General features: G+C 42.3%; 1 protein-coding gene across 2 annotated transcripts in view; it reads left to right on the top strand.

The window, feature by feature from the left end:
- The window catches only part of ATP10B (ATPase phospholipid transporting 10B (putative)), a 91486-nt gene that overhangs the window by 40049 nt on the left and 26929 nt on the right, over positions 1-24508 (top strand). For both annotated transcript variants that reach the window (XM_061616763.1, XM_061616762.1), the window contains 7 exons: positions 2312-2443; positions 5655-5782; positions 8899-9151; positions 10575-10789; positions 15585-15764; positions 20870-21470; positions 22912-23018. In XM_061616763.1, the coding sequence (XP_061472747.1) occupies positions 2312-2443; positions 5655-5782; positions 8899-9151; positions 10575-10789; positions 15585-15764; positions 20870-21470; positions 22912-23018 (1616 nt within the window). The remainder of the gene's footprint in view (positions 1-2311; positions 2444-5654; positions 5783-8898; positions 9152-10574; positions 10790-15584; positions 15765-20869; positions 21471-22911; positions 23019-24508) is intronic.

Below are 24508 nucleotides of genomic sequence, written 5' to 3'. Positions count from 1 at the left end.
AAAGAAACCAAACCCAAATAGCACTACCCCAAAGGGTTCTCACTGCTCAGGGAAGTAGGAAACATGCAACAATATTTTAGTTATAAGAACTCTTGTGTGTGCATGTCATTTGGCCCCAATAACTTGTTTTTTCATTGATCAGTTCATTTCCAAACTTGTCATCCATATTTGATATAATGTGTAAGATGGCTGGCCCTAAAGGAATGGTTCAGATATGGGTATCAGTCTCTCCCAACATCAGGGCTGGATTAAGCTGAGGAGGGCCCCTAGGCTGATTGGTGTTTGGGGGGCCCTTCTTCTCTTAAGCAATATTTTTCTCAAACCCCTTACAATGGTAATGGACTGATGGTATATATATTTTTATCAGTAGATCCGCGGAAACAGCCGCAGGAGGGATTGCAGAACAGGAGCATCTGAGCCGCCCGCCGTCCCGTCCCATCCCATCCCCCCCGCTTCACCTACCTTTCTGCTTTTTTTGCGCGCACAGGTTTGCCATCAACCAAGATGGCGGCAGAGGCTTCAGCCCCTTAGGGAAACCTCGGCCTCCATCTTGATTGATGGCAAACTGCAAAAAACAGTGGAGAAAACAGTAAGTGAAGCGGGGGGATGGCAGACGGTTCAGAAGCTCTTGTCCCGCGATCCGCGCTCCTGTCCTGCTTCCGTGGATCACGGAACGAGAGTGGAGGGGCCTCTGTAGCTCCAGGGGCCCTCAGGCCAGTGCCCCACCTGGCTGTCCTTTAGAACCAGCCCTGCCTATACATACAGTATGCACGGCACAAACAGCAAAGATTAAGAACAGTGATCAATACTAAATATCAGTGCAGCGCGCAGGCGCAGTATAGTTATAAAAATTAAATGTTAAATGGACCGTTTTTATTTGGCTGGTGTGCATTATGTCTTTTAGACCGTTATGAATGCAATTGCAAAGTGCAAACATTTTCTTTTTGTACATAATGAAAAATCTATATTATAATTTTTTTTAGCTTATGCAAGGGCCCCCAAGAGCTCTGGGCCCCTAGGCTTCAGCCTACTAAGCCTAATGGATAATCCGGCCCTGCCCAACATTATCTACAGTGAAGACTCTTGAAAAGAATTAATTCACCACCTCTGCAATGTACCTGTCTCCTTTCTATGCTCTGTTTAAAGCTTGTCATATAAAAGTCCTAAAAGCATTATTATTACAGTACTACTTTTTATAACTTTTTTTATATATATCTTTATATCTTTTTAGCAATGTTGGTCCTAACATTCCTTCTTGGCTTGCCTTCTTATAAGTTTACCAGAGTTGTCAGAGTTTGTCTCCATTTGGGGAAAAGTCCCTTTTTTAGAGTCGCCTTTTGTCGTTTCCTTCAATGGAAATCTTTCTAGATCCAGCTGTAAGCTGTACTTCCTTCTAAAGCAGGAGAGGGCAAAGTTTTGGGAGGTGAGACCCACATTCCCTCAAAAGAAAGTGGTCAAGGGCCATGGTAGTTGGAGCTCAAGCTAAAAGCAGGTCGTTGTCACACCTATTTTTCTCTCCCTTTCATTAATTCATTATCCATTCATTCTGTCTTCCATTCATTCTCTCTCACACACACTCACGCATGGATGGTGGTAATAGCAGGAAAGTTTAGGGATATCGGGCTGCCCAGGAGGGCATGTGTCCAGCATCCTGTTCTCACAGGGGCCAACCAGATGCCTACAGGAAGCCCACAAGCAGGACCTATGCCCTATGGGTTGCCCAGCTATATTCTAAACCAGATGTGGGAAACCTTTTTCAGCCCAAGGGCCACATTCCTTTCTGGGCAACCTTCCAAGAGCAAAGGTGGGCAGAGCAACAAATGTAATGTTTACCTTTCTACAATAGACTTATTTCTACACATGCTCCCACACCCCTCTCTCTCCTCCATCCAGGCAAGCAAGGGTCATTATCAGAGTTCAGGGACATTTTCCAGCCAAGCAAAAAGTCTCAAATTGTGAAGCAGGAGCAGCAAGGGGTGTGGCTTGGAGAGAGGGGTGTGTGACATGGGGAGCCAGACAGAGAGCCCTGAAGGGCCACATTTGGACCTTGAGCCTGAAGTTCCTCAAATCTCTTCTAAAGCTTCTAATGGTGTCACACTCCCCACAGCATTACAAATCAAGCTCTTGTGAATGTCTGTTCTTTTAACAGTGCCTTCTGCAAACTTCTGAGAAATACTTGATAACATAATGAACATAGAGAAGCCAAACTGTATATATTCATGAATGTACCTAAAGTTTCATGTTCAGTCATCCCTGAGATGTTAAAGTCATATGACTGTTTCTTCCAGTTCTGTTTTTCTTTTTCTTCAAGGTCCTGAAACCAAAGCCATGTTAAATAACAGAGGTCCTCGTTATAAACGCAGCAAAATAGAACAACGGCTGAATGTGGATATATTATTTTGTGTGGGGCTGCTGTTCGTCATGTGTCTTACTGGAGCACTAGGTATGGGATAATGGGGAACACTTTGTTCTCAGTTTTCAAGAAACATTTGCAATAGTGTTTTTATAAGGTTTGGGTTTTTTTAAAAAAATCTAAACATGATCCACTTTGTAGATCTGAACAGTCCAGACCTTTTTTAAAAGAAATATGGGAATGGGTTTTTAAAAATAAGAATGTTTTTTCCATAGTTGTGTGTGTGTGTTTAACTGTTTTTTACAGCTGAAATCCAAACCAACATCCCCCCCATTGTCAAAAGCAGTTTGCCATGCAGCACAAAGGAAAGAGGAACTGTTCTCTGAGGGAAAATAAGTCTAAAGCCTCCTTTAGCTGATGGAACTGGTTTCTTTGGAAATTGAGGGGACTTTCAAAAGAAGACTGTGTTACAGCATGGCAGTGTTGAAAGCAGGGGGGGTTAATCCCATTGGACATAGCCATGTCATTTGCAATGCCTAAAGTAACTTTTTGGATTGCAGTCACATAGTTTTTAACCAGAATAAGAATATGACCCACCATCTGGAGCTTTCCTGAGGTGACTTCAGGAAAGCATCGTATTGCTATAGCCTGAAACAGAAAGTTCTCAAACTTTCTACCATTCACTCTTTACACATTGATATGAGGAACACCTGCATGTCTACCATGGAACTGTTGCACTTTGCAGATGGTTCTGGGGTATATTATAAAGTGTCCGTTCAGTTGGTATTGGACACTGGCCTGGCCTGTTGACAATGGTGCCATCAGGACTCCACTCAACAGAATGAGCAGGAGAACCCCCCAAAGAAGCAGAGCTGACTTATTGGGAGTAGGGCATCTGCTCTGCATGCAGAAAGTCCCAGGTTCAATCCTAAGTAGGACTGGGAGAGACTCCTGTTTGAAATCCTGCAGAGCTGCTGTCAGTCTGTGTAGATGATACTGAGCTAGATGGGCCAATGTTTTGACTTGAGTAGAAGGTAGCTTCCTATATTGTCATGTAATGCATCATCCAGTGTCCAGACAATGACATCTGGCTCTGGACTTGGCAGCTGGTCCAAATGTCGGTGGTCAAATGCATTCACTGCATTTTAAAGTGAAGTAATACACATCTTTTCATTGAGGAGCCCCTGGGTTCCCCGGGTCATAGTTCAATGGGCTAAAGCAGGGGCTCCCAAACTGTGATCCATGGATTCCCAGTAGTCCATGAGCTTTACTCAGGTAATCCGTGGCATATCTGCATTAAATATTAATAATGGTTTTTAATTGTATTTTTATTGCTTTCATTTTTTAAATTACAGCTCCAAATTATAAACTAATAAAATGCAATATAAGAAATAAAAGAAGCAAGAAAATACAATTTTCAATATAATTAAAAAAACATACAGCTTTTGGCACAATGCATTACAGTTTCTACAACCAGCAGAAAAATTGCTAAGTGGTCCACCAAGACGATCAGCAATTTTCAAGCGATCTGTGGAGAAAAAGTTGGGGAACTGCAGGGCTAAAGCATTCACTGTGGCTAGAGATTTGGATCCAGAAACAAACTTCACTGCTAAAATTAATAACTCATTGTTGGTAGGCTCCCTTGGTTGCTGCAATTGCTTTCAATATGTAGTAGAAAAAAGGATCCCTCTGTAGCAATTTTACAATGATCCTGTCCTAATATGACCACAATTTGCAGGGATGTCAAACTCTAATGAAAACAAGCCCATTGAGCTTATAAATAAATATTTGGCAAGGCATGTAAAGGTTCCTGTAATTGTGTCCTGGTTTCTAAGTGGCAATACACAAGTGAGTTGCAAAACACTACATTGCAAGGTTTCATAGTGAGGTTTTTTCCTGGTAGAGAGAGCCCTGGAGAAATGTGGCATGACATGACAGTAAGCCATTAAATTAGCCAGACTAGAAGGACCAAAGAACCCAGAGTAAAGAATCCTTTTTTGCTGAACAGCAGCACATATTTAATTATTTTAATTTTGATATTTCAGATCAAAATGTTCATTAGCCAGAGAGAAGGAAAAAGGGTTCAGGCCAGGTGAGATGGAAATGCAGGTGACCTAAATGCAACCCTATATATGTCTACTCAGAAAAAGGGGTAGATTAAGACATACTGAGGCCCTAAACTAGGTCAAGTTTAAGAGCATCACCCAAAAATCTGTATTATTATAACAGAAAGGACAATGAAAACAGTACATAGGTGAAGATAAAACTAACAATTAACAATCTAACTAAACATAATGTTTAGCTATAATAAGACCATTTGTTTTTGTAATGAATAATGTAAAACTTGAAATTTAGTGATTTTGTAAAAATTTTAGAGGCCCTTCATAATTTGAGGCCCTAAGCTGTAGCTTACTTAGCTTGTGTATAAATCCAGCACTGCTCAGAGGGTATGCCCAACTGAGGATTACTTCCAGTTAAATGGGTATAGGATTGTAGCCTCATTTGTCAAACAGATTTGCAGAAATTTTGTAAGCATTGCACTGTGAAATTTCATCCCATCAGAAATTCATCAGATCTACTTGCTCAATTCTTTTAAGAAAACCCTGGAAACATTTCTTTTCAGGCATAACTTTGGGTTGTAAGAAGATAAGAGCAACATTGCCTTCTTTCTTCAGAGTTTTTTTATGTTGATATTGTTTTATTTCTGGGAGTTTTAATACTGCATTTCAGTACAAATATATTTATTACATTTTAAGCTCTGACCTGTTAGGAGGACTTTGGTCAAACAGTGGGCTGTATGTCTATAAAATAAACACATAAATCACCTATTAATACAAAATCTAGTTTTTCATCCTAACTTTTCTTAATATCTTAAAACCAGTAAGAATATTTTATATAATGCTGGAATTTGAAGGGACCTCTAAGATCATCTAGTCCAGCTCTCTGCTCCATGTAGGAAACTCACTGCTACAGTCATTCAGCCACCATTAAAAATTCATCTCATTATGGTGTGTAAGCCAGCAACAGATCTTTGTGCTTGAAGTGGAATAAGCTTTTAGGTTGCAACTGCAAGAACAAATAGCCCAAGAAGATGTCCAGAGGATGGTCCATGAAAACAAAAGGGGGTAGGGAACCACCCAACCCACATTAAACTATTGCAGATTTAAATGGTCCAGCTTCTTATGCATTATTATTTTACTTCTGTGTGATTCTTCTTAACAGGCAATATGTGAATTGAATAATCTCCCTTGTCCCCAGTGTGTGCTTTTCTGCGTTCATCATAGCTTGTATTTTTATGCAGGTCACGGCATTTGGAATGGGAATTTCTTAGAATACCCCTTGTATGTCATCCCCGATATAAATGGCAACTATCTTGCTCCAGCTCTTGCAGGTTTCTACATGTTCCTGACAATGATAATCCTCCTACAGGTGGGAAAATATTTATTGCTAATGGGGAAAGAGGTTTCAGACTGGTTTAGGATTACGTCTGACTGAAATTAGGGGGACTTGCTTCCAAATAATGGATAAGATCATACTTTAAGCTAGGTAAATTGAGCAATGATAGTGGCAATAAATCTGATTGTGATTTGTGAGCACAATTCACATCTCATCTCAGCCATGAACTCAAAAGGTGGTCTTGGGCAAGCCTACAATATGGGGGGGGGGGATACTGACCCACCTTGTTGTAAGCATCACTGAAATAATCATATGAAGCACTAGGAACATGCAAAAGTGCTATATAAATTATTTTTCTTTTCTAGCAGACAGAGAAATACTTTAGAACATTATTGTAAACTGTTTGGATTACTATTATTTATATAAACTATTCTTCCCGTCTCCCTTTTTAGATATTAGAAACCTAATATATAAAACTAATGACCAAGCCAGCCATTTCATTGGGAACTCCATGATCAGATATCCTGTTTTGTTGCTTTTTCAAAAGACTGAAGTAACATTGGGGGAGGGGGTCAAATCACAGCTGCAGTGCTGGGAGAGAGGTTTCTTTTTAACCTTTTCCCTTGTACCATTTTCTCAAGTCCAAATCCCATCAACCACCACTACCACCAAATCTGCTGTTTTGTTTGTAGGGCAATACATACAGGTTTCATACGGGTACTCGTAGGTTCTGCCCTATGAGACAAACACAGCTTCAGAGCACAAATTTGGACTGGAGAAAAAGCACAGAAGGAAAGGCCAGGTTCCTTTCACACCAGGGATTATCAGGTCATTCACCACAGTTCCTCTTAATTAAATACAACACTCGCCCTGAAAGTTGGGGGGGCATAGTGGCATTTGATGTGATGCAAGGGCTGCAATCAGAAGGGAAAACAATAATAATAATAGCAATAACCATAAATGTTGTTGTTGCTATTTATTACCTGCCCTTCACCAGCAGGTCCCAGGATAGGTTACAACAGTTTAAAATTTAATATTTAAAACAAATTATAATCACAAAAATAGGGTGGGTTCCCATCTGTTCTGTTGACTTGCAGAAATGTCATGGACCAAAGTATAGGAGCCCATTTAATCTGTTGTGTCAATTGTGGTTCTTTTGATTTTCAGTAGCAGCTCACTTCAGCTGTCCTCTTTTTATCTTTTCAACTAATTGATATCTTAGCCACCAACGCACAACAAACCTGGCTTACAACAACAACAACAATCTCATGACACTAAATATCACCAAATTGCATTACTGGTGTGGGAAAAGAAGATAAATTTGGATTGAGATATGTCCAGATAGTGGTATTTGAGACTTATGCATGAGATAAGAAAAACACATTTATTTTTCATTTTATTGTGGTAGCTGTCGGCTTCTAAAAATAAATAAATTTAATCACTATGAAATATAGCCTTCTGAGCTGTTTGTAGAATTCCAAAGGGAGGCTATATTTTATGTTAGAAATGCAGTTGTGTCCATTCAAAAGGGAGAGAAAGGGAGAGATGACATACTTTGATTTTCATAACATATATAAGCAATGTAAGCTTGTCCTTGCAGACTGTGTTTAGGATGAATAACAACTTTCCAGAAGATACCTCTGGGAGTCTGTACTCATATGCCTATATATTGTTACTACATGAATACTACCTGTCTGTCTTCTATGTTTATAGGCCACCCTGTAGCAAAAGTTCTCAGAGAGGCTTACAGAATAAAAACAAAAAAATTAACAATAAAAAGCATAATACACACTCCAAATTAAGATCAGAAACAAGAGCAGATAATAAGACATAAGTGATAAAACTGATTTAAAATCTATAGCAAGATTTAAAAGATCTAGAAAAAGAAAGATACAGTTGCCTGGCACTCAAGGACATTAAAGCAGATATTAAGTTGGCTTCCAAGTGGAGAGCATTGCACAACTGGGGTGCCAGTACCAAAAAGGCTCTTTCACTCATAGCCAGCTGCCACATCTCACAAGTTCCTCTGACAATGATCTCAGTGTGTGGTAGGTACATGTGGGAAGACGTGATCCTTCCAGTACCAAGATATCAACCTGTAGAGGGCTCTGAAGGCCAAAGCCAGCACTTTGTACTGAGCCTGGAAGCAGACTGAGAGCCAGTGAAGATAACACAGTACTGATGTCAGGTCCGGCGCCAGGCATAACTGGGCACAGTGCACCTTCCCACCCTACCTACCTCTCCATTGGTCCTTAGGAAGGATGCCCAGCACGCACAGCGATCAACCAAGATGGCTGTGGGGGCTTCCCTTAGGGGCTAATGCCTCCACCGCCATCTTGGTTGATGGCACACATGCACGCTATGCTACACGCATGCCTGCCATCAACCAGGATTGAGATAGGGGCATCAGCCCCTTAGAGAAGCTTCCACCACCATCTTGGTTGATGGTAGGTATGCTTGTGCAGCGTGCACAGCATTCACAGCAATGGGGGAGGTAGGTGGGGAGTGCCGACAACTCCCTCTCTGAGATCTGTGGCAGGATCGGGAGTCGATGCTTCTGCAGATCACGGAACAGGAGCGCTACCTTCCCACCCTAAGGAGGGGCCCTTCAGGGGCTGCTCTGGGCCGCAGGGGCCCTCAGCCAGGCCCATCCTGGCTGCCCTCTGGCACCGGCCCTGTTTGTAACATTTCCTACTTCCAAGGCTATTAGTTACCATTACATAGAAGGGTTTTTGTTTTGTTTTGCTGCAGTTGTCTTCCACTGCACAGGCATGCATCCTTGTCCTGTAAGATGAATCTGTCAGCAGTACATCACTCCTATATATGAGATTAAAGTTCTTTGGTTCTTGGTAGCAGCTTATCTCAGTGTCCACATCTAACCCTTCTCTTTCATTCTCTTAGTAGGGTGAGGGTCTGTAGGTCCAAAGGTTTCAGTGACACAACCAATGCACCCACTAGACTAGAAAACAAGGAAATACACTTAGGCATGCTTGCTGTTAACTTATGTACTAGTGTGGTGGTGGTGGCATTAGTTCCTTCCAGAAAGTTTTGTTATAGTAGTCTGAATGAAATTTTGCTGCTGTTGAATGCAGAAAAAGTAGAAACCCTGCCAATGAATTTCTAATGTTCTGGCAAATATCCTCTTTCAGGTTTTAATTCCCATTTCCCTCTATGTATCCATCGAATTAGTCAAGCTGGGTCAAGTCTTCTTAATTCACAATGATACCGACCTGTACAATGAAGAGCAAGACTTGCCCATACAGTGCCGAGCACTAAATATCACTGAAGACCTGGGACAAATCCAGTACATATTTTCTGACAAAACAGGGACCCTGACAGAGAATAAGATGGTGTTTCGTCGGTGTACAATTAACGGGAAAGAATTTTCACATCAGGAAAATGGTAAGACGTGTGCACTGTCTCTATAACCCTTGGCTGCAATGAGTGTGAAGCATGGGCTCTCTATCATTTAATCTGGCAACAGCTTTGGAAGACAGAGGATCTCAGCTTTTCCCCCCCTTTTTAAACCTTGTTTAGCACATACAGATGTGAAGAAAGTTTGTGATTAGCTCCACCTGTATCCTGCAGCAATCAGCAGCCACTAGGCAGGAGGCCGACTGCACAACCTGTGCTTAGGTAGGGAAGCTGGGGCACACAGAAAAATCTCCAGCAGCAGATCAGCCTCCAGCAATCGGAACATCTTGTGATCCAGTCTCTGCAACTCCCCCTTACTACTCAGTGACAGCCTCTAGGGTACACACACTCATCTTCACCTTTACCTGCTCCCCAAGCTACAAGTGGTGGCCAGTGGGGCTGCACAGATGGGGCTGCATTGCTCTCCCAGCTTCCCAACACTGTGTGTTGCTACTGGTTACCAAGAGGAGGGGCAAGGCAATAGGAAGCTCAATGTGGTGCAACCACAGCTTTGGGAGCAGCAGACTGGGTGTGCCGCTATGACATATCGTGATGAGCTCCCCACTGTCTTGCCCCTCCCTCTAAGTAACCTGCAGTGATGCACAGTATTGGGAAGCCAGGTGAGCAACACCACCCACTCACCCACACTGCCCTCCCAGCTGCTGTTGCCAGTTCCTGTGGCCCATCTCCTATAAACCGTGATTGGCAGTTAGGATTGTAGGCCTATGTAGGTGTGTGGGCCATAGTCCTGTTCCAGGTCTGAACTGTGTGCACAAAGTTGGTGGGCAAAGCAAACCCAGCTTGCTGGAGGCAGCGATGATTAGGCTCCTGTGTGTTTGTTTCAATAATACACCTTATTTATTATTACATTAATGTAATTTATCCCACTGAGCTCAAGGTGGCATATGTGGTTCTCTCCCTCACCATTTTATCCTTCCAATAATCCTGTAAAATAGGTTAGGCTGAGAGACTGTGACTAGCCCAGTGTCACCCAAGAAGCTTCATAGCTGAGTGGGATTTGAACTTTGGTCTCCCAGGTCCTTATTCAACACTCTACCCACTAAACCACACTGGCATGTCAAGGAGCATTGCTTGTATACTGTTCCTGAACACTGTGCTTATGCATATGCTGAACATCTGCACTTTCACCTCCAATGGTGAGAACAGGATTGCGGCCTTAGAACCTCTTGGAGGTCTAGTTTGAGGTTATTTTACTATTTGCCAAAACAGTTCCTTGATCCAAATGCCCTTTCCTTCCTCCTGATCTTGTTTCTTTGTTTTCACTCACGTATTGTGACTGCAGTGCTGTTGTCCCTTTAATTTAACAATGGCATGAAGCTGGAGAGAGAGATTGTCTGGAAGACCCTCTTCGGATGATGATGATGATAAATGTTTCTTTAATCTCTTATAGCCAAGCGACTAGAGACCTACAAGGAACTGGATTCAGATACTGAAGACTGGGCAAAATATTTGAGTCTCCCTCCAAACAAAGGTGGAGAAATTCTAACTCAGACAAGCACTGTTAAGCCTTTGAGGAGATGTCAGAGTGCTCGGGCTCGTTTTCAGGGGCATGCCAGGCAGAGATCTCTAGGCTCTCAGTCTCAGGTGGCATTTAGCAGTACTATTGTGAGTAAGACCTCTTGCTTCTTTAACTAACAAAGCCTGTCTCCTGCATGCAGTTTTGAGTAGTGAGGGAAATCAATGAGGCCACGGTCTAAGTTGTAATTGCAGGAACGAGGGGGAAATACAGGGCTGTATTGCAGTGGTTGCCAGAGGCCCCAACCAAAATTTGCTCTGAGGCTCTTTATGACTCCTCTCCCCTTTGGGCCCTGCGATAAACAAGGCCCAGAGGCAAATTGTCCCTGATTTCTCTTCCCTTGTTTAGCCATTGCTATTCTGTTATGCCAACCAAAGAGGTGCAAAGATATAGCCCTTTTTTTCCTAGGGTCTTGCATAGCCTACTAGTTAATTATGAACAATAGATGGTTCCTTCACTGGCCACTAATAGTCATCAGGTTGCCTCTTTATCTTTGTGGAAGCTGCCTGAGGTCACAATTATCTAGTGATGGGGGAGAAATTCAGTTCAGATTGCATTTAAAAGCGAACCTACTTAGCTTGCACTTTCCACATTTCAAAGGCAACTCAGCCATCCTTTCAAATTTGTACTTTTCCAAATTCTACAGTGCCCTTCTCCAGCCATGTAGTGTGTTCAGAGATGCACATACTAGGATAAAGTGTGCCTAAAAATACATATATTGCATACAAAATGCGTTAGGGAAAATTGCTTTGCAAACATTTGTATATTAGGCAAAATTGCATACAAAAGTATATATATATTAGGAGAAATTTGCACTAAAATATTGCTGAATTTTCATGAGGATTTTTTTAATGTGCAAGCTGATGTGGAAATATGGCGAACTGAACTTATGCTTGAAAAAAATGAGAAACCAAAATTGATAGAATCATCCATCCCTACAATTAGCTGCATGATACGGGCTGAAAGGAAGAGGTTGTGCAGTTAAGAATATAGTCAGAGAAGGAGTTCTACATTTTGAAACTGAGTCAAAAAGCAGTATTGGGGGGGCTACATACAGTAGCAACTTCAGTTTGGAGGGGGCTTTGTCAAGATGCCCTCAGTGGGGAGCACTTACTGAGTGCGTCCAAATCCTCCATTCTGCCCAATTGTTTGTCCTCTTCCTCTGTGCCCAATCCACCTAGCAGAGAGGGTGGGTGGCAAACAGAGACTACCTCCTGTCATTGCTGTCTCACTTAGAAAAGGCAGGTAGACAGAAAGTGACAGCAAGGAGGACGAAGAGCAGGGCCAGGAGGTGCCGGTGGAATTCACTACAAGATGTAGTATGACCACCAACTTGGATGACCTTAAAAGAGGATTAGATAAATTCATGGAGGATGAAACTATCAATTGCTACTAGCAACAGTGACTGTGTCCTACCTCCACTGTCAGAGGCAGTATACCTTTGAATACCAGTTCCTGGTATTTAAGTGGGGGAAGTGCTGTTGCACTCTGGTCGGCCACTGTGAGAACAGGATGCTGGACTAGATGGGACTTTGGCTTGATCTAGCAGGGCTCTTCTTATGATTTGACAGTGCATCCTCTGCTGAGCCATGGGGTGCTGGCAATGCCAAGCCCTGGTTGCCAGTCCTGGTTTCACAAGTGGATTGCAGGACCAATGTTTCCTGGATATTTGGCCATGTGCTTGCTTCTTTCCCACCTGCCCAACTTTGTTGTAAAGTAGATACTAGTAAATAATATTTAAGATTCAGGGAAGCTGATCCTTTGTACTGGAACTTCTATTATGTTGGGGAAGTGGGGAGTACAAAACTTTACAATTCTAGTTGAAAGTAAATTGGAGGGGTGGTCATGTGCTCGCCCGCTCTCTTACTAAGTAAAAACATTGGAGGCCAAGACCTAGAAGGGAAATATGTTCCTGTGCTGAGCTTGGGAGAGCTGAAGTGCAAATTAAGACCAAGCTAACAACAAAAAACACCAGCAGACTAAATATCTTTAGAGAATAAATGCTTGTTTTGTGGGTTTTTTAAAAATATATCTGTATAATAGCAGACTGTACAGGCTGCATTCAAATGTTCATCATTGTTTATATAAATGCTAAGCAAAACTTTGATTCCTGCGAAAAGACATCAGACATATGCCCCAAAGGCTGTTGCGGTACAGTTTTGGGGCTTTGCTTACTAAATGCCAGGTCACATATAGTGCTATATGTGAGGCACGAAAAGCGGTAGCCTCAGGTAGAATGAAAATTGAAGAATTTAGCACTGCTGAGAAGACACAGTGGCTCCTAGCGAAAGGTTAGTAAAACATCTCCTGCAAACACCTGCCTCTTCAGTCTATTGCCAAGAAACCTGATAAGCAGCAAACTAGCAAAAATCCAGTGTTGAGGTTTAATAGAAAGTGTTTGCACTAACAGCTATCAAAGGAACCACCAAAATTAAAGTGACTTTTTAAAAGAAAAAAAATAGGAGGGAGTAGTCCTGTTCCAGATGCATGTAGGCAGATCTGCCTGCAAAATTGTGATTCCCATTCTTCTCACTATCATTGAACTGCTGCCCCGTCCCCAGCCTTAAGAGGCTTTCAAAGCTCCCTTGTGAGATACTGTTGGGGATTCCATTTGAAATAGTGAGAAAAATGTTCCCTGCATTTCCTCAGACTACACAAGTTTCATATGCCTGCACAAAGGAGCTTCCCAAATTGCCTACAGTCCACAAGCCAAGTCTTATTTACATTGACCTTGGTCAATGAGGATGCCACCACCTCTGCAGTAGCCGCCATTCTGGCCCTGGTGTTTGTAAAATCATCTGCCAGGCCTGGGATTGGCGTAGTCAGACATCTGCCAGGGCTCTCACACACCAGTAGCAGGCTCATCATGGACTTAAATCTTCTAAAACTAGCAACTATCACAGCTAGATGAGCAGCAGTGAGGAAGAAGTGTTGCTGCCACCTAACCAGGCCGGTCCAACCATTAGGATGGTGAGGCACCTGCCCCAAGCAGCTGATACTGGGAGATGGGGAAGAGAAGCAAGGTTTTGCAGCTGTATGTGTCATGCAGCTTGTCCCTAAAGTAGTCTGCTGCCCCCAGGTATTATGAAGGATGCTATTCCATTGCTGAAGTGAGATTCAATTGCCATTCTGGTCAGCTATGTGTAGAATTGGGAAGGAAGCATCTTATCCTTTGCCTCAGGCATTAAAATGTCTTGGGCAAGCCCTGAGCCTAACCTCCTCCTCACAATTGCTGCCATTTATCCATCCCAAAGCAATTTTGCCAGCCTACTCATTACTGCTCCTGCCTCCTCCTCCTCCTCCTCCTCCTCCTCCTCCCCCCCTTGCCACACAGCCTGCCAGACTGTGCACCCTCTGCCCCTTAGTATTGAGGAAGAACAGCCGCAGCAACAAGGAGGCTGGCTAAATCACTAACTAGCAACTGGTGAAGTACTAGTTATCACATGAAGTACTAGTTCCCTTCTATTCGGCACTGGTTAGGCTTCATCTTGAGTACTGCACCCAGTTCTGGGCACTGCACTTTAAGAAGGATGCAGACAACCTGGAACAGGTTCATAGGAGGGCAACAAGGATGATCAGGGGACTGGAAACAAAGCCCTGTGAGGAGAAAGAACTGGGCATGTGTAGTCTTAAGGAGAGAAGACTGAGGGGAGATATGATAGCACTCTTCAAGTACTTGAAAGGTTCTCACACAGAGGAGAGCCAGGATCTCTTCTCAATTGTCCCAGAGTGCAGGACACAGAATAATGGGCTCAAGTTACAGGAAGCCAGAATTCGGCCATTACAGCACTACAACAGTGGAACCAGTTATCTAGGGAGGCGGTGGGCTCTCCAACACTGAAGGCACACAAGAGGCAGCAGGACAGCCACCTGTCAAGTATGCTTTTAGGATTCCTGCATTGAGCAGGGGATTGGACTCGATGGCCTTATTGTCCCCTTCCAAAACTCTATTCTATGATACTGTGATTCTACCAAGGAGGAAGCTGGGCAGATGAGTGTGGCTGCTGATGTCAATGCCCAACTTCCTTTTCACACCGAGACACTTGCCCCAAAGGAAGAGGACACATGTGTCTGCTGAGTAGGAAGGAAGAGCAGCTCCTGCCAGCAGATCCCATATCCTTTACATCAGGAGTGGGGAATCTTTGGCCCTCCAGATATTGCAGAACTACAACTCCCATCAGCCCCAGCAAGCATGGGCAGTGGCCAGGGATGATGGAACTTGAAGTACAGCAACATCTGGAGGGCCAAAGGTCCCCCACACTTGCTTTACTATTTCAGAGGGCCTATTAAACCCATCTTACCTGAGGAGTCACTCCCTCCAACACCTGGAGCTCTAGCACTGACTTCTGCACTCGTAAATGCCCCTGACATCAAATTAGTGGTGGGAAGGGCTGTTGTTTAGTGGTGGATCACCTGCTTTGCATGCAGAAGGTCCCAGGTTCAACCCCTGACATCCCAGGTAGGCCTGAGAGGGACCCCTGTCTAGACAGTCACTGTCAGTGTAGACAATACTGAACTAAATGGACCAAAGTTCTGATTTGGTATAAAGCAGCTTCCTATGTTCCCAGCCCTTTGGGAGGCCTAGGTAGTATACAAATACATCTAATTGTAACTGATAGATGAATTGGTTAGTCAGTTAAAAGTTTAAAACAATAGTTCTTTAATTGAGGGACGGCCCACCTATATATATTCAGCCTATATATTCAGCAGTGAAAATGGTTTCTCTGTAGCATTACTGCCTACTAGTTTTTAAGCGGATAATATGCTGTAATTTTGTATACACAGTGTTCTTTAAAACTCTAGAACACCCAGCAGGAGGCGTTATTTTTCACATACTCATAAGTATGTGAGGATTTTTTTAAAACTGAGTAATGTGTATTTCAGGAGAAGGATGTGACTCCAGATAACAGGCTGTTGATGAAAGTGAGAAATGCATCCTGCCAGCTTGAATCTTTGACACAGTTTATGTCTACAAAGACCACCGCTTCCATCACAGACTTTTTTCTTGCTCTGACCCTCTGCAACACTGTTGTGGTCTCCACAGCAACTGATCCAAGACAAAGGGTAATCTCTCACTTTAACTTCTCTGTTAGGAAATGAATTGAATTTAAGAAAAGCGACTTGAGAGCTTTGTGATGACAACTTTCTCAGGGAGGTAAAAAGTCTGCTTTAGTATTGTACTGATGGGGCGGTTTCTCCCCTTTAGTCTGCAGTAATTCCACTGAATACTCTCTCCATCTGCCTCCATGTGTCCCTGCCTAGCTACTTGACATTGTGTCCCTGAGGAATATGTTAATTTGAAAATGAAATAGTATTCCCTTATATTTCTTGATTATGGCTGAAAACATCAATTAATTGGCATGATTAAATGATTAAAGCCTTAATTGCAGCTTTTAAATGCACTCCAGTTCATCAAGGTAGTCACTTCCTTTGTAGAACAGATGTTTTATGTGCCCTGAAAAGCACCCTTGCTTGAGCTCAGCCTCCTTCCACACAAAATGATCCCAATGTAGCCCAGTCATCGCCACACCTTGTGACAGGGGGTTCAGAATGTTATGAACAAGCTATAGATACTCCTTAGAAAGAGGGTGTATTATAAATCATACTAGGAACCCTACTGAAAATAAATGATATAAAAATTGTCATTTGAACACGAACAGCTATGCATATGAACATGTGCAGATATGCAGATATGTAATGAATTCCTGGGGTCAGCACCCAACTCCAAAGTAGTTGATTCCAGCCAGGCACAACCCATGTCTCCCTTACCAGGGCTGAGTTAATCCAAATGCCGTCCCGGTAAGGTAGGTAGAACTGCCACCACCCCTTAAACCTTTTCACCTATTCTGGGCCAAGGGGAAACCCAAAGTGCCAGAAATAGACCTGCCAAAGTTTCCAAAAGACAAGAGCCAAGAATACATTCCTTGTCTTGGAGCCTTAAGGCAAAAAATACCCAGTCATATGGTAGTCTGTGGCTAAATGGCCAAGGTGCTGGATTCAGAGCAAAGCTTCCCCTGCAATGAACACACACTGGTAAATAAGAGGTAGTCTTTATTAAAATTATAAGTGTAAAAATATAGCAATAAAGTAATTCCTTAAACCAAACACCCAGAAGGTTAGGTAAAATACAAAAATATAGAGATTTCAATCACAGGACAAAAATAACAAATCTGTTTAGCCTATTCTATACTCACATGTTATAGGAAGGAAGGCAGAACAACTTCATGGTTCCACATCTCCCCAGAGATGTATGGCCTGGAAAGCATTAGGAAGATGGAACCCCAACATCAAGTATACCAAGGAACATTGCGGGGTGGCATTAAGCATTGAAAATTGAGCATTAGCATCAAGCCAAAATCTTGAGCAAGAGGCAAAATTGTCAACTCTACTTTTATGAGTAAAAGCTTGGCAACAGCCAGGAATTAATTAGCCAGTCAGAGGGCTTTCTGATGATGACATTGTGACGTCCTTCCCTGGTTCTCCCTGTCAGGTTCCCACCTGCTTGTGGCTACTGCCTTTCACTAGGCTCCACCAGGGATACCACCAGTCCAGACCGTCCTTTATATGGTTTCTCACTCCGCTCTAGCACAGATCTCACTAGATCCCCCTGCTAGGCAGCACCACCAGTCACGTCCTATAACCAATACTTCCAGAGACTTTGCCTGAGTCTCTCTCTAGCTGGTTACTTTTGTGACTGCGTGATTATGCTGTTCCCAACCCCCTTGTATCTTTATAGATAACGCATACAACTCTGGGTTGCTCTGGATACTTGAATTGTTATTAATCCTCCCTTCACCGCTGCCACCATTAGATACTGTTTCTGTTCAGCCTTGGTAATTACCTTGCCCTCCCTTCTGGTATGTATATCCCCCAGCCAAGGATCAGGCCTTTGGTAAACCAAATAAGTATTTATTAAATATCAGAAATAACAAGATTAGTTTTAGAATGTTTCACAAGCGTATGATTTCATCTATTCCTATTTTGTACTTGACTTATTATTAATCAGAACTCCAACTCCCTCTTTCTCCACACTCCTGACCTCCACCCTCAAACACCTCTTTCTCCACACTCCCAACATCCACCACCAAACACCTTCTTCTCCACCCTACTAACATCCATCCACCAAACACCTTCTTCTCCACCCTACTAACATCCATCCACCAAACACCTTCTTCTCCACCCTACTAACATCCACCTCGATTCAACTGTCATTCTTCCATTTATACTCCCAGCCATTCAAACGCTCAGCCAATCATCCAGCATTCTACTGCTCATGTACTCCCCCCTCCTCTTTCACTCCACTTACCATATGTCTTCTATATAAACAGCACTTACCATATCTACCCTACAAGCAAAAAATCACAGACATCTTCTGGAGCATTCACATCTAACAGTAGTGCAGGTTCTCCAACCTTCCAAGGCCTTTGGCCTTGAGGTACTAGACTCAAGCTGATAAGCAGGTGTTCTCACTAACTGCTTAATTAACTATTCAGCTGTGAGAACTGACCATCTCGGAGCCTGGTAGAGGCCCTCATTCAGGTGAGATGTTTTCCCACAATTCCTTGCATCTTTATTAGCAAACATGATGATGAGCTTCCGCCTGACTTTGAAGACTTGGCTTTTCCGGCAGGCCTTTGGAATGGGTTAAGTTTTACTGTTGGGTTCTTAAATTTTAATTTTTAATGTTCAATGTATTTTATCTTGTACGTCGCCCAGAGTGGCTGGTCAACCAGCCAGATGGGCGACTAATAAATATAATATAATAATAATAATAACATTTGTAAAACCAGACTTTCTTTACACTATATAGAATACAAAATTGATTGATTTGCTTTATTACGGTCAAAGACCAGCAGAACCCAATATACAATATAAAAATTATAACAACAAATAACAGTACAATATACATACTTGTGCTACATAATCTCTGATTAAAACCAAATCTCATAGTTAAAATTAGTATGTTAATAAGGCTTTTTGATGTTTGATAGCTGCAGCACAGAAGCTCGCCACTTTAGATGAGACTCGAGGATCTGTGTCTGCTAAAAGATATTTCATGTAAAATGCAGCATCCCTACCTGGGATTTTTCGTAAAATTGGGGCGATGAGCAAACATCTAAGATCATAATAAAAAGAACATTCTAATAAAACATGAGTCGCAGACTGAATGACACCAAGATCACAGGGGCAGAGACGATCTGCAACTGGAGTTTTTTGATATCTGCCCAAATACAAAATTACAAAATGCAGATACAAATTCTCTAAGCTCTAACTACTGTATACAAAACAAAGAAGTTCTCCAAACAATACAGATGATAAACTGAGGAGAAATCTCTGGGATTGTATTTTGTTTCATACTTTTTCAGAATCAGATTGGAGAATCATTCATAGATGGCAACCATAAACCCCCTTACTGCCCCTTAGTGTTTAACCATGCCTGAAGGGCGCTGCTTGAATAAAAAGAGCCTTAACAGTGTTGGACTGTGATGCCCCAAGACTTTCAATGCACAACTCACAAAACTGATTTTTTTTTTAAAGGATGTAAGAATGGTTCTCTTTTCTCTAAAGTTTAAATTTCCCACCTACCGGGACATGCGCCTGGTAAGAAGCAACACCTTGCTCATCCAACCTGATGTGGAGAGAGGAATGGAAAAAGTGATGTCAGGGTCCAGATGGGGCCTGAAAGTTCTAAACAGTCCCCACTCTAAACCAAAGTTGGAGAACCTTTTTGGCCCAGCAGGCCAGATCCTTCTCTGGCCCCATCTCCATGGACTGATTTTGACAGGTGGGTGAAACAATCCACCTGTCAATCACCTGGTGTCATTATGACATCAGGTGATTGACAGGGGCATCATCCCACCCACCTGTCAAAGTTCATTGTGCACTGCTTCCCAAGCGTCCAGCAGGTTGTTGGGCACCTAGAAACTTCAATGCAAGGGTTGTTGCTGCTCCAGTGGCACCAAGCGGGTTCCATTGAAATCCCTGCTGAAACAACTTTTTTGCTCCATTTTATCAGCAGTTTCAATGAAAATTGCTTGGTGCTATTGGAGGAAAACATGCTCTCCCCACCCATCAGCTAATGAGTGGGGGGAGCATCCCTTTCTACCAGTACCAGCAAATTTCTGTTGAAATCCCTGCTAAAACAGAGGGGGGTTTTAACTCCATTTTAGAAGCAGTTTCACTGGAAACCACTTGGTGTAATTGAAGGAAGGTGAGGTTCCCCTGCCATACACCTTGCTTCAGGAAAGGAACATTCTGGAGCTCATTGTTCCTTTCTAACCATGTCAGTATCTGCCTCACAACTGAAGTGTCAGGTGTGGGAAAGGTGGCCATGATTCTGTGGAAATGGCCTCACAGGCCAAATCTGACCCACAGACTGGAAGTTCCCCAGCCCTGCTCAAAACAATGGCTTGCATCTCAGAGTTAAGCATGCACTAATAGACCTGGCAGAAGCTAACTCCACTACTCTCTTACCCAGGTCCCAGAAAATACTCCACTGAGGGTCAGAGAACTCTGCTGAATGGTGTGGTCTGTGACACAGGGAGATCTCTTCCTTCCCCCTCAGACCCCTGCATCACAGCCCACCCTCCAATTCAGCAGTGTCCCGCAACCTTCAGTGCAGCATTTGGGGAGAAGGGGCTGCCAGCAGCCTCATTACACACACTTAGCTTTGGATCCAGCCCAGTGAATGGGAGCTCTCTCTCTCTCTAATTCTTTGTTAACACATAATGAAGAAAAGCTGTCACCTTCATTTAAGATCACCAGAAAATTTCTTTTAATATATGCAAATTGATTAATTAACTGAGTAATTACTTAAAAGGCAGGCAATTCATCGACTTAAAACTCTTTGGTTGACAGCCTTATTTTTATATGTGACAGGATTCTCTGAAGTGTATATTTCTGTTTAATTATCTCCGCTCCTTTGTACATTGTAAGGTGTTTCGATCTTTGTCTGCTTCTCTGATATTAAGAATGTAAGCAACGACAACAAAATGCTCCTAAATCTAGATGCCCAATTAACAAGCCCCTGACTGTAACTGGAGCCATCACCTTGGTACATCTGTCTATTGTATGATGCATAGCACAACTCTACTGATTTGAACATACCCCTTGTCTTGTAGTGTATCATTTTAGTTATAATTAAGCCTGATTCCCTCTTTTCTTTCAAGGTCACTACATCACTGATGAAACCATCCGGACTCTCCCTGGAAAAAATTCACCAGCTGTTCCAGCGGCTAAAGCTGGCAAGCCTCAGCCAGTCTTTTTCATCCACTCAGTCAAGTTCAGACTTAGGAGAGAGTTTGAACACAGAAAGCACCAGAGTCTGTGCTGGTTCTGAAACAAAAGATTATTTTCCTGCCCAAAGCTGTTCCACCTTGTCAGATGACTACAGTTTTAGAAGAGACTTGGCCACTGGGACAGACACCTTTGGGGACAGTGATCCCTCTCTGGTTGAGATCTGTGGGATAGCTAACCCGGGAGCTTTGCAAGAAGAATTTTGTTACGAGGCCGAAAGCCCAGATGAAGCAGCCCTTGTCCATGCAGCTCGGGCTTACCAGTTTACATTGGTGTCCAGGACTGCTGAACAAGTGACTGTGAGGCTGCCAGAGGGCACCCTCCTGACCTTTGACCTCTTGTTCACTTTGAAATTTGACTCAAACAGGAAAAGAATGTCAGTGGTGGTGAGGCATCCCATTACCAGAGAGATAATTGTCTATACCAAAGGGGCTGACTCTGTCATAATGGACTTATTGGAAGACCCTGCCAGAGGTAATTTGTGCACTAGCCAAGGAACTGTTGACAATGTGTTGTCTGGGTCACTACACCTGCAGGGCTATAATGGAAATAAAAGTGTTAGCCCCACAAACCTTAGTTTGTACTGAGATGTCTTTGTGTTAAATTGGAGAGCAGCCTAATTAGGATTCACAGGACTAAATTATTGGACTTTGTGAGATCTACAATAACGCCACAAGAATCGTGCATATTGTGAACTATTAGGACTGCAATGGACTGTTAACTGTAGTGGTCACAGGCTAGAGAAAATCAAGAACACTTATGCCCCTCTGCAATTAAGTGTTGAAGTCATGATGATTTCAATAGGACTTAAGCCTGCATAACTCAGAGTGAAGACCAACTGCCCCTGACAGGACTGGAGCATGCTCTGTCTGTTAGCCTTGTCTCTCCCACTAAGCTTCAGGCAGGCTATAAGATAGAAATGGGGAGCCTGGGGTCCTCCAGATTAGGGATGGGTGAGAAATTTTATTCAAATCACATTTCAAGCCAAATCTATCAAATTCGCACTTTCCTAAACAATATGAGACCTGAAACACGGCCATCCTTCAAAATTCACACTTATTTGAATTTTGCAATGCAGTTCATCAACCAATATTCACAAAAACACATATGTTAGGAGAAAGTGGGCATAAAAATGAATATATGAGACATACAGAAATGCATTATATTAGGAGAAAACTGCCTACAAAAATGTGTTTATTAGGAGAAATTCAACTAAAACGCTAGAGAATTTTCATGAGGATTTTTTTAAAAAAAAAACCCACAAATCGCTGCAGAAATATGGAGAACAAAATTTAAGACTGGAAAAATGAGAAAATTAAAGAACTGAAATTGGCAGATCTTTCCATCGCTGCTCCAGATGTTCATGGACAACAACTCAGATCATCTCTGACCATTGGCCATGCTAGCTGGGGCTGATGGGAGTTGGAGTCCAGCAACATCTGGGGGGACACAACATATGGACTCTTACATTCCTGCTGTAAGACTTACTTGTTTTAAAGTTGCACATGTTATATGTACCTGCTTGTATGTTCATTTATTCATTCCTTTATTATCATTATTTTAAAAAACAGGAAACATTTTAAAACTGCTCTAGGAATTGAGGCGGGGTGGCTTCTTTTTAATGTTATGAGTGCCAGCAAATTAGTGTCAACCATTGACAGTTTTTGCTGCAAAAATGCAGAACTGGGTTGTTTGTTTTCTAAAGAACTCAATCCTAAAAAGAAAGGGTATTTGGATTGAACATAGTGTGGGTGCTTCCAAAGCAGTGCATTCCATTTATGTACCAGAAACTACATCCTTCACATTTCTGGGCTTGGAAATGTCCTTGTAATATTGGGATAATTTTACAGGAGTGAGATGATAGTTTGGAAAAATCTGTATCTGGAATAAGCAAAAATCTGCTTGTGTTTCACAGCTAATATGGCCATGGAAAAGAAAATAAGAAAAGTAAGAGATCAAACACAGAAACATTTAGATTTGTATGCACGAGATGGCCTGAGAACTCTGTGCATAGCTAAGAAGGTAAGGAGCAGATTTTATTTATTTTTAAATCATTTTAGCCTGAAAAAATTAGATGATTTTTATTTGGAAAAAGGAAGCTTATACTGATGTTTCAAAAGACAGTTCTATATCTGCTTTCAGAGGTTGGTTTCCTATTCCTTTTTATCTCTTCCATCTGAATAATTTTAAAATTAAACTAAAAGGTCCAGTGCTCTAAACCAACCTTTCCACTTCTGCTGTTCTTATGACTATCCTAGCTGTTCCTAGTTTAAGAGTGCTTTTGGAATCACTCATCAAATAGGTATTCTCTTTCATGTAGCATTCTGTAATCCATCTATGCTGATTAATTATAATATAAATTTTCTGAAATCTGCATCTTCTTTCTGCTTTATTAGAGTAGCCATGGACAAAGCTTGCATAAGCATTCCAAGGCTGCTCCAGAGATAATTATTTGTGGATTACATTCTGGAGCCAGTGAGCTGGAAAAAGGGAAGGGCTGTTTAGGTTTTAGTGTTCTCATTAACATTCACATTAGCTTGAAGGGAGTGTTTTGGAGGGAGAAGAAGCTGGCCATCATGACACAGAAGATACTTTGCATCTCATTCTCAGAACTGATTCTGACATCAACTAACCATAGTTTGCACTAACTGTAGTTCAGACTTGAAACCCTGATTTGTATTCCCAACATACAAGCCATGTAATGTACAGCTTCCTTTTTCTCCCACTGTTTCTAAGAACCCCTGGATGTGATCCCAAACAGCAGCCTCTGAAGACAGAGCAACATCCCAGACTATGGTCTGTTAGCTGAGATGTAATGATAAACCATGTTTTGCCCAAACTGTGACTTGCAAACCAGCTTCAAACCATGGTGTCAGATACTTGTTTGTCGACCACTCAGAAACCATGGTTTGTCAGATGGCATGGGTTCAGCCATCACAAGCAACCCCAATCTGGCTCTGCAAAAAGACTGTCCCAGGCAACTATGATCATTTGGCATGCTTTCTGTGTTGTTCACACAGGTACTGTATTGATAATTCTTTCACTGAAAGTTGTGGGACACAACTCTACAAAATCTTCAGAGAATTTTTACTAGTGCAATCCTCTACAAATCTGTTTAGAAGTCCCATTGTGTTCAGTGGTGCTTCCTTCCGGATGTATATAGGACTGCAACTTAAGGTTCAAGCACATTTCCATGGGAGTAAATCTCCTTGAACTCAGTGGGATATAAGTAAGCATGCATAGGTTCAGGTTGCCTGCACTTTTAAAACTACTTCCTCTGGACTCTACAGTAAAAGCATTATACATTTCTCCCTGTGTCTGTTTGGAGTTCTAAATAACATTCCATCAGTATTCACATGCTAACATGGTTTATGATGTTGAACTGGCACCGCACATGGATGCAGCCAATCCCAAACACTGAGGTCTATCGACTGAGCCATTAGTCACACAAAATCTGTTTGAAACAATTACTTCAAACAATCCAACATACTGCAAGCATCCAGTGTCTTCAC

The sequence above is a fragment of the Rhineura floridana genome, chromosome 3, assembly GCF_030035675.1.
Source record: "Rhineura floridana isolate rRhiFlo1 chromosome 3, rRhiFlo1.hap2, whole genome shotgun sequence".
NCBI lineage: Eukaryota > Metazoa > Chordata > Lepidosauria > Squamata > Rhineuridae > Rhineura > Rhineura floridana.
This window is presented reverse-complemented; position numbering and strand designations above follow the sequence as displayed.